This window comes from Bos grunniens, chromosome X (genome assembly GCF_055505025.1).
Source record: "Bos grunniens cultivar Pamir isolate PY7600 chromosome X, Bosgru_T2T1.0, whole genome shotgun sequence".
Lineage (NCBI taxonomy): Eukaryota > Metazoa > Chordata > Mammalia > Artiodactyla > Bovidae > Bos > Bos grunniens.
The window spans coordinates 48,844,330-48,864,224 of record NC_141194.1 but is presented as its reverse complement, the minus strand read 5'-3'; the positions used below and the strand labels follow the sequence as shown (position 1 = coordinate 48,864,224).

The following is a 19,895-nucleotide window of genomic DNA, read 5'->3' as shown; positions in this document are numbered from 1 at the left end:
ATGGCAACCCACTTCAGTGTTCTTGCCTGGAGAATCCCAGGGACAGGGGAGCCTGGTGGGCTGCCGTCTATGGGGTCGCACAGAGTCGGACACGACTGAAGTGACTTAGCAGCAGCAGCATATATAATATACATATATATACATATATGTGGTTATTTTTCAGCCATAAAAAAGAATGAAATATTGCCATTTTCAGCAATATGCATGGGCTTAGAATATGTACTTAATGATGTAAATCAGACAAAGACAAATATATGATATCACTCACATGTGGAATCTAAAAAATAATAAAAAAGAATCTATATACAAAACAGAAACAGACTCATAGACATATAAAAGAAACTCATGGTTACTAAAGGGGAAGGTATTATGAGAGGGATAATTTAGATTTATGGGATTAACAGATACAAGCTACTGATGCTGGGAGGGATTGGGGGCAAGGGAAGAAGGGGACAACAGAGGATGAGATGGCTGGATGGCATCACTGACTCGATGGACGTGAGTCTGAGTGAACTCTGGGAGTTGGTGATGGACAGGGAGGCCTGGCGTGCTGTGATTCATGGGGTTGCAAAGAGTCGGACACGACTGAGCGACTGATCTGATATCTGATCTGATGCATCAAATAGGTAAGAAACAAGGAACTACTATATAGCACAGGGAGTTATATTCACTATCTTGTAATAACTTGAAATGGAAAATAATCTTGTAAGAAATACACATGTATAAATATAACTTCAAATATGTAATATATATATATATATATATATATATACACAAGTATGTGTATTATGTATCATATTGTGTCAGTTTCAGGTATTCACTAAAATGATTCAGTTCATTTTACTTTACACCTAAAACTAACACAACACTGTAAATACTTCAATAAAAGAAAAGCTTCCCTCTATGTTTTCTTCTAGTAGCTTTATAGTTTCTGGTCTTACATTTAGGACATAAATTCAATTTGAGATTATTTTTGTATATGATATAAGGGTCCAATTTCATTTTTCCACATGTGGATATCAAGTTTTCCTTGTCCATTTATTGAAGATATTCTTCTCCCATTGTTTGCTATAGACATGTTGTTGAAGATCACTTGACTGTAGATGCATGTATTTCTATCTGAGCTCTCTCTTCCTTTTGTCTGTAAGTCTGTTTTAAAATCAGTACTTGATTAATGTAGCTTTGTAACATATATATGTAATATATCAGGACTTTCAATGCCTCCAAGCTTACTCTTTTTTATTAAAATTGCTTTGGCTATTCAGGGTCTTTTGCTGTTACACATAAACTTTAGAATTTTTTTTTTATTACTGTAAAAACTACCACTGGAGTTTTGATAGGAGTCACATTGAATCTGTGGTTGAATTGCATCTGTAGGTCATTTTGGGTATTATGGATATTTTAACAATGTTAATTTTCCCAACCCATGAACATGAGATATCTTTCCATTCACCTATGCCTTCCTTAATTTCCTTCATCAGTGTTTTATAATTTTCTATACACAAGTCTTCAGCCTCATTAGTTAAATTTATTCCTATTATATTCTTTTTGTAGTTATTTTGAATTGTCTTGTTTCCTTGATTTCTGTTTCAGATACTTTGTTGTTTGTGTTTAGAAATGTGAGTGATTTTCATATTTTCATTCTGTATATTTAAGGTTAATTGAACTCTTGAATTAGTTCTAAATGCTTTAGTTTTTTGTTTGTTTAAAATTTGTGGTTGTGTATGTATATGATCTTATCATCTGCAAATGGAGGTAACTTTATTTCTTCCTTTCTGATTTGGGTGCCTTGAAATGTAGTTGATTTACAACATTGAATTAATTTCTCTTGTACAACAAAGTGATTCAGTGTGTGTGTGTGTGTCTATATGTGTCCGTATATGTGTGTGTGTGTGTGTATTCTTTTTATATTTTCCATTATGGTTTATCACAGGATATTGACTGTAGTTATCTGTGCTTATAGTAGGACCTGTTGTTTATCCATTCTATATATAATAGTTTACATCTGCTGACTGTAAGCTCTCGATGCATCCCTCTCCCACACCCCCCTTCCTTTCGGCCATAAGTCTGTGAATCTTTTTCTCTTTCATAGATAGGCTCATTTGTGGAACATTTTAGGTTCCACATACAGATGATATTATATGGTATTTGTCTTTCTCTTTCTGACTTACTTCACTTAGTATGATAATCTCTAGATCCATCCATGTTGCTGCAAATGGCATTGTTTCATTATTTTTGTGGATTAGTAATAAGGAAAGATATAAGCATCTGAATGCAGAGTTCCAAAGAATAGCAAGGAGAGATAAGAAAGCCTTCTTCAGCGATCAATGCAAAGAAATAGGGGAAAACAACAGAATGGGAAAGACTAGAGATCTCTTCAAGAAAATTAGAGATACCAAGGGAACATTTCATGCAAAGATGGGCTCGATAAAGGACAGAAATGGTATGGACCTAACAGAAGCAGAAGATATTAAGAAGAGGTGGCAAGAATACACAGAAGAACTGTACAAAAAAGATCTTCACAACCCAGATAATCACGATGGTGTGATCACTGACCTAGAGCCAGACATCCTGGAATGTGAAGTCAAGTGCGCCTTAGAAAGCATCACTATGAACAAACCTAGTGGAGGTGATGGAATTCCAGATGAGCTATTTCAAATCCTGAAAGATGATGCTGTGAAAGTGCTGCACTCAATATGCCAGCAAATTTGGAAAGCTCAGCAGTGGCCACAGGACTGGAAAAGGTCAGTTTTCATTCCAATCCCAAAGAAAGGCAATACCAAAGAATGCTCAAACTGCCACGCAATTGCACTCATCTCACATGCTGGTAAAGTAATGCTCAAAATTCTCCAAGCCAGGCTTCAGCAGTACGTGAACCGTGAACTTCCTGATGTTCAAGCTGGTTTTAGAAAAGGCAGAGGAACCAGAGATCAAATTGCCAACATCCGCTGGATCATGGAAAAAGCAAGAGAGTTCCAGAAAAACATCTATTTCTGTTTTATTGACAATGCCAAAGCCATTGACTGTGTGGATCACAATAAACTGTGGAAAATTATGAAAAAGATGCGAATACCAGACCACCTGATCTGCCTCTTGAGAAATTTCTATGCAGGTCAGGAAGCAACAGTTAGGACTGGACATGGAACAACAGACTGGTTCCAAATAGGAAAAGGAGTACGTCAAGGCTGTATATTGTCACCCTGCTTATTTAACTTCTATGCAGAGTACATCATGAGAAACGCTGGACTGGAAGAAACACAAGCTGGAATCAAGATTGCCGTGAGAAATATCAATAACCTCAGATATGCAGATGACACCACCCTTATGGTAGAAAGTGAAGAGGAACTAAAGAGCCTCTTGATGAAAGTGAAAGGGGAGAGTGAAAAAGTTGGCTTAAAGCTCAACATTCAGAAAACGAAGATGATGGCATCTGGTCCCATCACTTCATGGGAAATAGATGGGGAAACAGTGGAAACAGTGTCAGACTTTATTTTGGGGGCTCCAAAATCACTGAGGATGGTGACTCCAGCCATGAAATTAAAAGATGCTTGCTCCTTGGAAGGAAAGTTATGACCAACCTAGATAGCATATTCAATAGCAGAAACATTACTTTGCCAACAAAGGTTCATCTACTCAAGCTATGGTTTTTCCTGTGGTCATGTATGGATGTGAGAGTTGGACTGTGAAGAAGGCTGAGCACAGAAGAATTGATGCTTTTGAACTGTGGTGTTGGAGAAGACTCTTGAGAGTCCCTTGGACTGCAAGGAGATCCAACCAGTCCATTCTGAAGGAGATCAGCCCTGGGATTTCTTTGGAAGGAATGATGCTAAAGCTGAAACTCCAGTACTTTGGCCACCTCATGGGAAGAGTTGACTCATTGGAAAAGACTCTGATGCTGGGAGGGATTGGGGGCAGGAGGAGAAGGGGACGACAGAGGATGAGATGGCTGGATGGCATCACCGACTCGATGGACGTGCATCTGAGTGAACTCCGGGTGTTTGTGATGGACAGGGAGGCCTGGCATGCTGCAATTCATGGGGTCGCAAAGAGTTGGACACGACTGAGCAACTGAACTGAACTGAACTGAACTGAATCCATTGCATATGTGTGAAGTGAAGTGAAAGTGAAGTGAAAGTTGCTCAGTCGTGTTCAACTCTTTGCAACCTCGTAAATTTATACAGTCCATGGAATTCTCCAGGCCAGAATGCTGCAATGGGTAACCTATCCCTTCTCCAGGGGATCTTCCCAACCCAGGAACTGAACCGGGATCTCCTGCATTGCAGGCAGATTCTCTACCAACTGAGCTATCAGGGAAGCCTGATATACGTACATCTTCTTTATCCATTCATCTGTCAATGGACATTTAGGTTATTTCCATGCCTTAGCTATTGTGAATAGTGTTGCTATGAAAACAGGGGTGCATGTATCTTTTCGAATTATCATTTTGTCTGGATATATGCCAAAGAGTGGGATTTCTAGATCATATGGCAACACTACTTTTAGTTTTTAAAGAACCTCCATACTATTTTCAACAGTGGCTGTAATAACTTACATTCCCACAGTGTAGAAGGGTTCCTTTTCCTCCACATCCTCTCCACCATCTGTTGTTTGTAGATTTTTTGATGATGGTTATATTGACTAGGGTGAGGTGATACCTCATTGTAGTTTTGATTTTCATTTCTTTGATAGTTCTGCTGAGAATCTTGGTTACCTTTTATTTCCTTTTCTTATGTAATGCTCTATCTGTGAATTCCAGTATTATGTCAAAAAGGAATGGGAAGATTCACGAGCCTTACCTTGCCCTGGATCTTAGAGCATAGCTTTAACTTTTTTCCTATCAGTTATTATGTTACCTGTTATCACATATAAATTGTATGAAGTTCCTATATAACTGTTCTGTTGAACATTTTAATTATGAATGGATTTTGAACTTTTTTCTTTTTCTTTATTGGAGGATAATTTATTTACAATGATGTGGTGATCTCTGCCTTATATTAAAGCGAATCAGTCATAATTATTATATATATATATAATTATTATGACTGATTTATATATAAATATCCCCTCCCTCTTGAGCCTTCCTTCCCTTGCCCTTTCACCCCCTCTAGGTCATAACAGAACACAAGGGAGGGTCCCCTGTGTTACATGACTTTGCCAACAAAGGTCCGTCTAGTCAAGGCTATGGTTTTTCCAGTGGTCATGTACGGATGTGAGAGTTGGACTGTGAAGAAGGCTGAGCACAGAAGAATTGATGCTTTTGAACTGTGGTGTTGGAGAAGACTCTTGAGAGCCCCTTGGACTGCAAGGAGAATCAACCAGTCCATTCTGAAGATCAGCCCTGGGATTTCTTTGGAAGGAATGATGCTAAAGCTGAAACTCCAGTACTTTGGCCACCTCATGGGAAGAGTTGACTCATTGGAAAAGACTCTGATGCTGGGAGGGATTTGGGGCAGGAGGAGAAGGGGACGACAGAGGATGAGATGGCTGGATCGCATCACCAACTCGATAGACATGAGTCTGGGTGAACTCTGGGAGTTGGTGATGGACAGGGAGGCCTGGCATGCTGTGATTCACGGGGTCGCAAAGAGTCGGACAAGACTGAGCAACTGAACTGAACTGAACTGAGCAACTTCACTTTGTTTCTTTCTTGTCATATATAGCTTTTATTATGCTGTGGTAGGTTCCTTCTATGCCTACTTTCTGGAGAATTTTTCATCACAAATGGGTGTTGAATTTTGTCAAAAGCTTTCTTGGTATTATGTATTGAGATGATCATGTGTTTTTATCTTTCAGTTTCTTAATATGATGTATCACATTGATTCATTTGTGTATATTGAAGTATCTTTGTATCCCTGGGATAAACCCCACATGATCATGATATATGATCCTTTTTATGTGTTTTGAGATTTGGTTTGCTAGTATTTTGTTAAGGATTTTTGCATTCATGTTAAGCAAGGTTATTGGCCTGTAATTTTCTTTTTTTTTAATTTTATTTTATTTTTAAACTTTACAATATTGTATTAGTTTTGCCAAATATCAAAATGAATCCGCCAAAGGTATACCTGTGTTCCCCATTCTGAACCCTCCTCCCTCCTCCCTCCCCATACCCTCCCTCTGGGTCGTCCCAGTGCAGCAGCCCCAAGCATCCAGTATCATGCATCGAACCTGGACTGGCGACTCATTTCATACATGATATTATACATGTTTCAATGCCATTCTCCCAAATCTCCCCACCCTCTCCCTCTCCCACAGAGTCCATAAGACTGATCTATACATCAGTGTCTCTTTTGCTGTCTCATACACAGGGTTATTGTTACTATCTTTCTTGTGGTATCTATGTCTGGTTTTTGTGTTAGGGTGCTGATGGTAGTCTTGTAAAATGAGTTTGGGAGTTTTCATTCCTCTGCAATTTTCTGGAAGAGTTTGAGTAAGAGAGCTGTTGTGCTGTGCTTAGTCACTTAGTCATGTCCAACTCTTTATGACTCAGTGGCCTGTATACTGCCAGGCTCCTCTGCACATGGAATTATCCAGGCAAGAATATTGGAGCGGGTTGCCATGCCTTCCTCCATGGGATCTTCCCAACCCAGGGATTGAACTCAGGTCTCTCACAGTACAGGCAGATTCTTTACCATCTGAGCCACCAGGGAGGCCCAGAATGGATATTAGCTCTTCTCTAAACTTTTGGTAGAATTCACCTGTGAAATCATCAGGCTTTGGGCAATTTGTTGCTAGAAAAATTTGACACAGTTTGAAATTTCAGTGCTTGTGATTGGTGTGTTCATATTTTCTATTTCTCCCTGTTTCAGTCTTGGATGGTTGTACCTTTCTAAGAATTTGTCCGTTTCTTTTAGGTTGTCCACCGTATTGGCATATAGTTGCTTGTGGTAGTTTCTTATGATCCTTTGTATTTCCACCTTTTCTGTTGTAATTTCTCCTTTTTCATTTTTAATTTTATTGATTTGAGTCCTCTCCCTTTTGTTTTTGATAAGTCTGGCTAAAGGTTCATCTATTTTGTGTATTTTTTCATATAAAAAGCTTTTAGTTTCATTGATTTTTGCTGTTGTTTTTTATTTCTATTTCATTTATTTCTGCTCTGATCTTTTGATTTATTTCCTTCAACTAACTTTAGAGATTTTTGTGCTCCTTTTTCTAGTTCAGTTCAGTTCAGTTCAGTTCAGTCGCTCAATCATGTCCGACTCTTTGCAACCCCATGAATTGCAGCACGCCAGGCCTCCCTGTCCATCACAAACACCCGGAGTTCACTCAGATTCATGTCCATCGAGTCAGTGATGCCATCCAGCCATCTCATCCTCTGTCGTCCCCTTCTCCTCCTGCCCCAAATCCCTCCCAGCATCAGAGTCTTTTCCAGTGAGTCAACTCTTCGCATGGCCAAAGTACCGGAGTTTCAGTTTCAGCATCATTACCTCCAAAGAAATCCCAGGGCTGATCTCCTTCAGAATGGACTGGTTGGATCTCCTTGCAGTCCAAGGGACTCTCAAGAGTCTTCTCCAACACCACAGTTCAAAAGCATCAATTCTTCTGTGCTCAGCTTTCTTCACAGTCCAACTCTCACACCCATACATGACCACAGGAAAAACCATAGCCTTGATCAGACGAACCTTTGTTGGCAAAGTAATGTTTCTGCTTTTGAATATGCTATCTAGGTTGGTCATAACTTTCCTTCCAAGGAGTAAGCGTCTTTTAATTTCATGGCTGCAGTCACCATCTGCAGTGATTTTGGAGCTCAAAAAAATAAAGTCTGACACTGTTTCCACTGTTTCCCCATCTATTTCCCATGAAGTGGTGGGACCGGATGCCATGATCTTAATTTTCTGAATGTTGAGCTTTAAGCCAACTTTTCACTCTCCTCTTTCACTTTCATCAAGAGGCTTTTTAGTTCCTCTTCACTTTCTGCCATAAGGGTGGTGTCATCTGCATATCTGAGGTTATTGATATTTCTCACGGCAATCTTGATTCCAGCTTGTGTTTCTTCCAGTCCAGCGTTTCTCATGATGTACTCTGCATAGAAGTTAAATAAGCAGGATGACAATATACAGCCTTGATGTACTCCTTTTCCTATTTGGAACCAGTCTGTCGTTCCATGTCCAGTCCTAACTGTTGCTTCCTGACCTGCATACAGATTTCTCAGGAGGCAGATCAGGTGGTCTGGTATTCCCATCTGTTTCAGAATGTCCATAGTTTATTGTGATCCACACAGTCAAAGGCTTTGACATAGTCAATAAAGCAAAAATAGATGCTTTTCTGGAACTCTCTTGCTTTTTCAATGATCCAGCAGATGTTGGCAATTTGATCTCTGGTTCCTCTGCCTTTTCTAAAACCAGCTTGAACATCAGGAAGTTCACGGTTCATGTATTGCTGAAGCCTGGCTTGGAGAATTTTGAGCATTACTTTACTAGCATGTGAGATGAGTGCAATTGTGTGGTAATTTGAGCATTCTTTGGCATTGCCTTTCTTTGGGATTGGAATGAAAACTGACCTTTTCCAGTCCTGTGGCCACTGCTGAGTTTTCCAAATTTGCTGGCGTATTTTGTCCCGCACTTTCACAGCATCATCTTTGGGGATTTGAAGTAGCTCAACTGGAATTTCATCACCTGCACTGGTCTAATGTTAGGTTATTTGATGTTTTTATTTTTTCTTGCTGTAGGCTTATATTGCTATAAACTTCTCTCTCAGCAGTGCTTTTACTGCATCCCATAGGTTTTGAGTTAAGGTTTTCACTGTCATACATTCCTAGATATATTTTTATTTCTTCTTTGATTTCTTCAATGACCTGTTGGTTATTCAGGAGGGTATTTTTTAGAGTCCATGTGTGTGTATATTTTATAGTTTTATTTCCCTGTAGTTGATATCCAGTCTTATAGCATTTTAGTGATAAAAAAATGCTGGATACAGTTTCAATTTTTTTAAATTTACCAAGGCTTGATTTGTGATGCAGCATATGATCTATCCTGGAGAATGATCCCTGTGGGCTTGAGAAAAAAGTGAATTCTACTTCTTTTGGATGAAATGTCCTATTATAGCAGTTAAATCCATTTGGCCCCATGTGTCATTATAGGCTTTTGTTTTCTTATTAATTTTCTGTCTGGATGATCTGTCCATTGGTGTGAGTGGGGTGTTAAAAATCACCCACCATTATTGTGTTGCTGTCAATTTCCCCTTTTATATTTGTTAACATTTGCCTAATGTCTTGAGGTCCTCCTAAGTTGGGTGCATATATATTTATAATTGCTATATATTCTTCCTGGATTGATCCGTTGATCATTTCGTAGTGTCCTTCCTTATCTCTTGTAACAGTCTTTAAAGTTTATTTTATCTGATATGAGTATTGTTACTCTTTCTTTCTTTTGATTTCCATTTGTATGGAACATCTTTTTCTGGACACTCACTTTCAGTCTGCATGTGTCCCAAAGTATGAGGTTCATCTTTGTAGATTGCATGCATAGGGGTCCATTCAGCCAGTCTTTGTCTTTTTGTGGGAGCATTTCACTCATTTACATTTAAGGTGGCTATTGATATATATGATCTACCATTTATTTTATCGATTTGACTTTGTTTTTGTATATCTTTTTCCTCCCATTTCCTGTCTAAAGAAATTCCTTTGGCATTTGATGTGAAGCTGGATTTGTGGTGTTGAATTCTATTAATTTTGCTTATGTTTAAAGCTTTTGATTTCTCCAGCATATCTGAATGAGACCTTTGCTGGATACAGTAATCTTGGTTGTAAGTTTTCTCCTCTCATCACTTTAAGTATATCCTGCCACTCCCTTCTGCCCTGCAGAATTTCTCTTGAAAGATAAACTGTTAACCTTATGGGGATCTTCTTGTACATTATTTGTTGCTTTTTCCTTGATTATTTTAATATTTTTTCTTTCTGTTTAATTATTGTTAGTTGACTATTATGTGTTTGAGTGTGTTTCTCTTTGGATTTATCCTGTATGGGACTCTCTGGGCTTTCTGGACTTGGGTTGCTATTTCCTTTTCCATGTTAGGGAAATTTTCACCTATAATCTCATATATTTTCTCATACCCTTTCATTTTCTCTTCTTTTTCTGGGACTCCTATAATTTAAATGTTGGTTTACTTAATGTAGTCACAGAGGTCTCTTAGACTATCTTCATTTCTTTTCATTCTTTTTTCTTTATTCTGCTATACTTCAGTTATTTCCACCATTCTATTATCCAGATCATTTATCCATTTTTCTGCTTCAGTTATTCTGTTATTGGTTTCCTATAGTGTATTTTATATCTCAGTTATTTGTTGTTCATTGCTGATTGTCTATGTTTTATTCTTTCTATGTGCTTGTTATCTTCTCAATTCATATAGGTGCTAAGTCACTTCAATCATGTCCAACTCTGTGTGACCTTATGGACGGTAGCCTGCCAGGTTTTTCTCTCCATGGGCTTTTCCAGGCAAGAATACTTGAGCAGGTTGCCATGCCATCCTCTAGGAGATCTTTCCAACCCAGGGATTGGACCCACATCTCTTACATCTCTTGCATTGGCAGGCAGGTTCTTTACCACTAGCGCCACCTGAGAAGACCTCTCAATCCATACCTCAATTCTGTTTATCGAAATGTTTAAACAAATGTTAAACAAAATTCTGTTTAACAAAATGCCTCCATTTTGTTACCAAGATTTTGGATCATCTTTACTCTCATTACTCTGAATTATTTTCAGGTGGAGTGAAAATAGGTATTTTTCATTTGTTTGGTCTTATGGGTTTTAACTGTATTCCTTTACCTGATGCATATTTCTCTGCCTTTTCATTTTGTTTAATTTACTGTGTTTGAGGTCTCCTTTATTCAGGCTAAAAGTTCATAGTTCCTGTTACTTGTGGAGTCTGCCCACAGTGTGTGGAGCTGGACCATGCCTTGTGAAGTTTCCTCTTGAGGGGGACTGGTGCCTGTATTCTGGTGGATGCAACTGGATCTTGTCTCTCTGAAGGGTAGTGCCATATCCAGTGGTGTGTTTTGGGGTATCTGTTGGTGTGGTAGGGCTTTGGGTACTCTGTCTACTAATGGGCAGAGTTGTATTACTGTTTTCTATAGTTTCACATGAAGTGTCTGACAGTAGATCTTGCTGACCTTTGGGTTGGGCCTGGTCTTATTGTTGAGATGGAGATCTTCAGGAGAACTCTTGTTGATTAATGTTGCACGGTGTCAAGAATTCTCTGGTGGTACAAAGTTCTGGACTTGGGTCTCCCACTTCATAAGTTCAGGCCTGATCCTTTACTATAGCACCAAGGACCCACTAGCCACACAGCACAGAAGAGAAAGAGAAAGAAAGAGAAAAAAGGAGAAGAAAGAGTAAAAAGGGGGATAAGGAAGTCAAACAAACAAAGAAAAGCATGGACAGACAAAACTCAAAGACAAAAGTTAAAAATAACACTAAACAGACAAGAACTCCCAAAGAAACTCACAGCCTCAGAAAAAGCAAAGAAGTTAGAAAAAAAGAACAAAAACAGGGACCAAAAAAAGAAGAGAGCAATCAAACCAATAAAGAAACCTATAAGTGAAAATGAATACTACAATCTAGATTAGCAAAAATACAAAACCAAAACTATAGAAAAAAAATGCAACATAACAAAAAAGTACTGTAAATGAGAAAAATAAAATTTATTTTAAAGTAAAAGCATTTTAAAAGGAAAAAATTAAGTAATTTTTCTTAAAAAAATGGAATAATAAAATAGCAACAGAAGAATACAAAAAAGAAAAAGACAAAAATAGAAGGAGAGTAGTAGTAAGAAGAATGTCCTCCTATGTCCTCTGTTGTCCTCACCACACAGTGAACTCCAGTCAAACTGCCTACTCTTAAGTCCTCCAATATTTTTAGGAAGGTCTCTGGATCTGCTGTGGGCACTGTGGGGCCAGCTCAGACTGAGATGTGGCCTCACTCCAGCTTATACTTGCTTCCAAAGTCCACAATTGCCCCCTAAGTCCACAGTCTCAAACTAGTTGTGGGGATTTAATCTGGTGAACCTGAAGCTGCAGAAGTTATTTCCCTGCCTCTTCTCTGTCCACACAGCCCTAGGTGCTCAGCTTTGGTTTTGCCCCTACCTCTGCTTGTAGGCTGCCCCCCAGTGTCTTTTCCCTGTCCAGATAAGAGGGGGCAAAAGTGGCAGCTTATTTGGTCTCACTCACTCAGTTGGGCTGCAAAAGGAGAGGTTTACAACAGACACAATTGGTGTGTGAGGGGAATGCCTGTGGTGGCCAAGGCCTGTAAGAATTTGCTCCTGCCTTAGTCAGGTCCCGGGCTCCCCCAGGGAATTGGCCCTATGTTGTGTGTCTCTCGGCCAAGCCAAGCTGCATAGCCTCCCAGAAAGGTGTGGGCAGTGAACTGCAGCTACTCACAGCTTGATGATAGCGGCAACCACTGGGATCAGGACTGTAGTGGCATCTTTTCCCCTGCCTCTGGCACTTGAGCAGGCTTTGGTGGTGGCCATCTGGCTGGCATATCCCCCTCTGGGATCTCAAACTTCAGTTGTAGCTAGTTCTGCCTCCAGCACTCATGCCAACCTTTGTGGTGGCCAGCCAGTTATCTCAGCCTCCGGCACTAAAGTCCACAGCTGCAGCTTTTCCCACCTCTGGCACACACAAAGGTGGGGTCCTGTGATCTGTGTGGAGTTAAAGGGTCCCTATTACAATTATCTCTTGCCCCTGTGGTAGGCTCAGGCTTTTCCCTGGATCCCTCAGCTGTGTCATACTAGCCCTCTCAGAATTATATTCATGGCAGGCAACCCCCGTCCTCTCCCTGGGGTCTGACCTCTGAAGCCTGAGCCTCAGCACCCAATCCCCACGTGCCATGGCAGGTGTGCAAACAGTGTCTTGGGCTGGGATGTGCTAATCGACAACCAACTCTGGTGAATTCTATCCATTTTGCCTTCCAAGCACCTGTTGCTGAGTTCCCCTTTAAGGTTCTGAAGCTTCTCTGTCCCTGCCCGTGAGGGGGTTTCTGAGTGTGTGGAAATTTTTTCTCCTTCATGGCTCCTTCCCTGGGATACAGGTCTCCATCCCAATTCCTTTGTCTCTTTTTTTAATCTTTATCTTTTGTCCTACTTCATTCTGTGGAGTTTAGCTTGCCCTTTTGGAACTCTGGGGTCTTCTGCCAGCATTTAGAAGGTGTTCTGTAGCAGTCGTTCCACATGCAGATGTATTTTTGATGTATCTGTGGGAAGGAAGGTGATCTCCATGTCTTACTCCTCTGCCATCTTGAAAATCCCCCCCGAACTTTTTCAAGTGCTTTCCTGCAGCTATTAAAATAATCATGCAAATTTTTTCTTAAATGTGGTAATGTGTTTTATCCCATTGATTGATTAAAGTACCCTGAACTATTCCTTGCATCATCCTAGGGATAAGTCTAACTTGATCATGGTGCATAGTCCTTTTAATGTACTGTTGAATTCAGTTTGATGCTGTCCTCATAGAATAAGTTTGGAAGTGTTCCCTCCTCTCCCATTTTTTGGAAGATATTAAGAAGAATTAGTATAAATCTTTGAATGTTTTGTAGAATTCATTTGTGAAGCATTCTGGTCCTGGGCTTTTCTTTGTTCAGAGATTTTTGATTACTGATTTAATCTCTTTATTTGTTATTGATCTATTCAGGCTTCCTGTTTTCTTTTTTTTTAATTTACTTTTTGTAGGTTATGTTTCTAGGAATTTATCCATTTCTTATAAGTTATCTAGTTTGTTGGCATATAGTTATTTGTAATTGTCTTTTCTGAAAATTTTTATTTCTGATGCATCCATTGTAATATCTTGTCTTTTATTTCTGATTTTATTTATTTCAATCTTATGGTACATTTACTCTAGTGTCCCTCATCAATTCAATAAATATTTTGAGTACCTATATGTGCCAGACAATAGATTAAGCCAGTAGCTTTGTACCCATTGTAATCCATCTTGCATATCATGGCTAGATCATTTCAACATTCAACATGATCAAGCCATTTTTGAGTTTAAAAATGTTTAGTGTTGCACATTCCCCCTCCCTCCAACCATTGCCTTCTGAAAAAGGCAGTGGGAGCTGTTTGTCATAGCTGGAAGGAGTATCTTATCATTGACTTACAATTGGAATATGGTGATAAAGAGCAAACTTATAGTTTATTTTGTTTTAAAATTCTTTATAGTCAATGCATCCCCCTTATTGCCTATATTTAAAACAGACTATTCTCACTGTCCTCCACTTTGGTATGTCACTGTATTTCAGGCTAAATTTTGAATTCTTTAGTTTAAACTTTGTAATAAGGGCCATCTCATGAAATTTATGTAAAGATACTTTAGTATGGCTGACCCCATGCATCATTTATTGTACTTCTTTATCAGCCCATGCCCCCAACTGACTGGGTTGCTTTTTGCCTTCTGTTCTACCCATCTAAAACCTACCCATGTGTCAAGCTTAATGCTGTAACACTAGCCCACAGATTTTCTACCATTGGAATTTATTTCCTATTTTGTCACATAGCTAATATGTATAATTTATATTATGAATTAATTTCCCTATGTATGTTTATTCTTCAGTATCAGTGATGTACTAAAGAAGGTCATGAGTTGTGCCACATGAAATGCATTGGCACAAACAGGAGCCAGTTCAATGATAATAAAAAGTAACAGCTTTTGCAATAGGAAAAATTAGTCTCCTTGATGAATGCTGTAATCTTTTTATTCTAGCCAATGAGCTCTTTTGATCAGAAGGTCTCACTGCTTTACAAGTAAAATTTTCTTCATTTGATTGTAGAGAATATAGAAGTTCTCGGGAGAAATTCTTAAGATATTGCAACAAAATTTATAGCATTGTGATAGCTGGGTGGTGTGGTGATGGAATATAATTATATAGACCAAACTGAAATCCCATTTACATACTCTCAACATCACCTGAAGTCTCATTCTCCTTCCTACTGTTGATAATTTGCTGTGTCATCTTCCAGATCTTCTCTCTTTGCTTGGTGTGTGTGTGTGCATCAGAAAGAGAGAGAAAGAGAGAAGGAAATAGCACGAGAAACAGACACAGAGACACAGAGGTAGATAGTTTGAAGAAATATAAATGGGATCCTACTGTGCATGTGTGTGTGTGTGATGCTTAGCTATTCAGTAACTTTTTATTTTCATTTTATAACATTTGATTGTCCATCTTTTGTTTTCAATACATCCAACTCTTATCTCATTATTCTTAACAGCTAATGCATCAATGTCTGAATATTGAAATTATCAGTAATTGGTATCAAATAATTGATATCAATACTGAAATTATCAGTAATTTGAATGAATCCTCAAAATAGTTGCCTTGGTATTTGCTGCAACTGTGAGTTAGAGTGAATGTCATTCTGTTGCATATTATTTGAAAGTTGCACAGTTAATTAAATTAGTAAGCACTTGGAAAGACTGGTAAGTGTTGAACAGTAAGCTGAAAAACAACATATGCAAACCAAATTGCCACCAGAATTTACTACAACATAAAATACTCTGGAGCATTTATAAGAAGAAAGGGAAGAATGAGCTAGAGTAAGACAAACCATTAAAATACCAATGCATTTGAACTTCCCTGGGGGTCCAGTGGTTAAGAATCCACCTGCCAATGCAGGGACACAGATTTGATCCCTGGTCTAGGAAGATCTCACATGCAACTAAGCCCAAGAGCCACAACTACTGAAGCCCATGCACTATAGGGCCTGTGCTTCATAACAAGAGAAGCCACCTCAATGAGAACACATCATAACAAAGAGTAGCCCCTGCTCACCGCAGCTAGAGAAAGTCCATGTGCAGCAATAAAGACCAAGCACAGCCAAAAATAAATGATTTTTTATAATTAATGTGTATCTTCATTGTCACTTATTTATGATTATAGGATTATACATGGTCATTATGGAAGATGGGAAATAGGGAAGCACATTAAAAGGAAAATAGTCATTACCCTAATCCTATGACCTTAACCATAGTTAATATTTATTTTTTGTTATATAGCTTCTTGTCTTTTTACTTTAAAATTTTTATTATAAGATACAATACCATGATTTTTTAAAACATTCCAACAATACAGAAAGGTGCAAAGTGAAAAAAGAAATTTCTCTTCTCACCATTCTCATTCTCACCTTCTGGATATTCACTCACTATTAATTCCTCTCATAATTTACATTTCAGTGTATTGATCTTGCCTTTTTTCTGAGTATATACATATGTGTTAGGTGATATATACACCACTATGGGAGTCATATTGTGTTAATGTTCTTTATATTACTTTTTTCACTTAATTTTGTATACATTCATATATATATATATATATATATATATGAGCATATATATTCAATATATAGCTCAAGTGTATCTATTTCAAATAGTATGACTTGACACTTCTCCTCACCCAATTCCATGCCATTGAGTTTCTGATCTTTCACGGAGAAAGGTCTTAGCTGAGATTCCATCCCAGTGAATCACACATTCTTTCTGTGAGTATGGTTCTATTTCATACCATTTGTTGCGAAGTGTTAGGGAAGGAAATATAGTTACTACCATGTGGTATAGTGGAAAATATTAATGATTTGGGTTTGGATCTCAATTTCATCATTTGTTGCCTGTGTTTAAAAGATAAAATGTTTCAAACAACCTTGTAAGATATTTTTATCCCTCTTAAGAGATGAGAAAACAGAGACCCAGCCAGGGATAAATGACTTATTTAAGGTCACACAGCTAGTATATATTATAGCCAGGATTTAAACAAAGGCCAGTTTGAGGCACAGCCTATGTGTTTTCCTTTCAACCATCGTGGCTTTTCTTTGGGACTTAAGTATAAGTGAAGGAGAAAAGTCTTCGAAGTTGATTGCTTATATTTTTGACCAAAGCCTTAATAAAAGGTTATGTACTCTGTTATCTTTCCAGTATCCAAACATCTCTTATCTGACTTCTTTTGTTTTGTCATATTTCCTTTTTTAGGAGAGAAGCCTTATAAATGCACTTGGGATGGTTGCTCCTGGAAATTTGCTCGCTCAGATGAGCTCACCCGCCATTTCCGCAAGCACACAGGCATCAAGCCTTTCCGGTGCACAGACTGCAATCGTAGCTTTTCTCGCTCTGACCACCTGTCTCTGCACCGCCGGCGCCATGACACCGTGTAAGCGGTACAGACTGCACTAGAAGAGCTGCACTGGTCTCTTTTGTGCACACGCCCGTGTGCTATAAGATCATAACCATCTTTTCCTCTTTGACTCAGCTTGCCTGTGGGATGGGATACAGCTCACTGACCCAGACTGATGAGACTGGAGGAAAAGATAGCTGATCTCTCGTGGAGACTCCTTATATTCCATCTTCATTTCTTCCCTGTCTCATCCCCAATTTTTTTCAACCTCCACATGGGTTGAATTCCGGTGTGGCACCCATGGTTGCCCCTTCCCCTTCCCATTATGAGATAGGACATTTTTCCTACAATAAGAAAACAGGAGTCAAATTCAAGGCTGTGAACAAACATATGCTGCTTTTTTTTCTTATTTTTCTCTTGTTTTATAGAATTCTTATCCATATTTTTGAATCAATATATCAATGTGGTTGGTAGTGTCCTAAAATGACTTTTTTCAAGTTCCCAGGCAAAAGAGGGCATACCATTGTAGTTGGTTAATAAGATTTACAGGTATTTGGGTCCTGAGTATAGAGCGCATTCTTGGTGAATAAACTGAGTCCCATACCAAAAGCAAAGATTGTGTAAAACCAATCCTATTTGTTCTTACATTTTGGTTTTCAGACAGTGCTGGTGCTTCTTGCTTCTTTAGTCCATCAAAGGGAATGAAAGGATCTTCTTGTCCTCCTTTTCTTCCTCTTCTTCCTCCTCCTCCTTCAGGATTAAAGATTTTTCTGCACAGTTATATTCTTTGTTATGTTAAACTTGGACAAAATTTTCAAAGCACACACTAACATACCAGTATGGGAAAAAAATGTTCCAAGAGAGTAAATTGGGCAGTGATAGGAACAAGTAGATCCAAGATGACCCTGTAAACAAATAGAGGGGGACTTTCCTTTGTATAGGATATTGAAAGTGCTGTAATCACAAGCCTCATTCAAATGACAATCTGTTGAGACAGTGTCTTGAGGTGATAGCTGTACTGTTTATTCTTCTGTTTACGTAAAGCTACTGTTATGAACATACTGCATGATGAAAAAAATGACACACCGGGGCCATGTTACACAGTGAGAGGTTAGAAGAAAAAATGTCTTAATTATGTGGTTATTAAATGCATTCCTGTATGTTTCAAATGGAATATAAGAGGTTTTTAGTGAAAAGTATTAATAGTATTAATGTTCTACAACTGCTGTGAACATCTAAGACATTTCTTTTATCCATTATAGCAGGTTGCATAATATACACATTTGGTTACCTAATCAGATTGCTTTATTATAATGTCTGGGACATAAAACCCTCTGTTTCAGGCACTGGACCTCAGATCTACCTCCACATGGCAGATTTCCTCTCCCAGGGTTGGGGGGGAAGCTTTTAATCACTTAATTGTGAACACAGCTTCTCTCCTGGAAAAGATTCTCTTCATATGGTATCCCCTTTCCTTGGCAGATATTTAACCAGTCTCTCTTGAATACTTTAGGCTACTTCCCAAGGCCATTTATTCTGACTAAATTATAGAATTCTAGTACGAAGAAGGGATCCTATCAACTATATAGTCCTACCCATCATTAATATTTTGCAGATGAGACAAATATGGGTCAGATTTCTTCCCAAGATGTTTCTTTGAGGTTTTATAGGCCTGCACACTCACTCTCCCAGGGATCACATTATTAAACCAAATTTTAAAATTGTACATGATTGGTTGCAGTACTTGTCTAATTTTATATGTTATGCTTCAGAAAAATTTAAGCCACTTACAGAATAATTTACAGTTGACTAAATGGTAAGTAACCTGTGCTTATAGTCATTGATATGTAACATTAGGCACACAATTTTTCTATTCTTAACACTTTCTATAATATCTCAGGTTTGATTTATCTCATTTCAAGCTACAGTGTCTTCCCAGGCCATAAATCCTCATAAATTCAAGGACTACCTGTAATTTTCAAAATGATATGTAGATTTTTACTATTTTAGCCTTGTTATTTTGATATAGGTTTTCCCTTAACTTTTGGTTGCAAGTTCCACACTCCAAACTAATTGTTAAAGCATAGGGAGTAAGACAGCTATAAGACAGGTTGTTAAAGGTGAAACTTATGTTGTTAAAGTTACCATCATACATAAGTTAAGCTTATAATTGAGTAGTTGATATGGTATTTCACAGTAGAATCCAAAGACATACTCTTTTTCTCCAGAGTTTGGATTTGAGACTTCTTTTTCAGAGTTTATAACTGACCTGTGCCCTTCAGACCTCAAAATCTTTTGCATTGGAGCATATGATCTATTTGTAAATAAAGACTATGTTCAAATCCTACTAACTAGGATATTTAATTAGGATTCCAAATATTGGTATCCCTGACATCTTTAAGCTTTTATTCAAATTTTCCCTGTAAAGTAATGAGGGACTTTATTAATGATTTATTAATTGTCCTTGGACAGGAAAATATTCTAATCCTATTTTCATTGTCCTCTTCCCTCCAAATAATGATAAAATCTTTACAAATTATTTACATATTCTTTAGGAAATATATCAAAATTCATTAAGAATATTTCATGAAGTACAGGTACTCAAATACAATATAGTGCTGTATCACACCAAAAGCACATAGAACTTTGCTAAATAAATGTGGAAAAGAACTGTCTCTCAAAGGTAGCATTTGGAATATATTGAATTTACTGTGCCCACACCAGCAAAACACCATTATGTGAATGGTTGCCTATGGCGTGGAAAATGGCTTTGTTCTATAGGGCTGAATAATATCTTGGAATTTGTTGCAG

The 19,895-nt window shown here is 38.2% G+C and overlaps 1 protein-coding gene across 1 annotated transcript in view; it reads left to right on the top strand.

Annotated features, from left to right (window-relative positions):
* Positions 1–17,698, top strand: part of KLF8 (KLF transcription factor 8) — a 348,523-nt gene extending 330,825 nt beyond the window's left edge. The window contains exon 6 of the mRNA XM_086390158.1: positions 16,943–17,698. Coding sequence (XP_086246284.1) covers positions 16,943–17,124 — 182 coding nt within the window. The 3' untranslated portion in view covers positions 17,125–17,698. The remainder of the gene's footprint in view (positions 1–16,942) is intronic.
* The last annotated feature ends 2,197 nt before the right edge of the window (positions 17,699–19,895 follow it).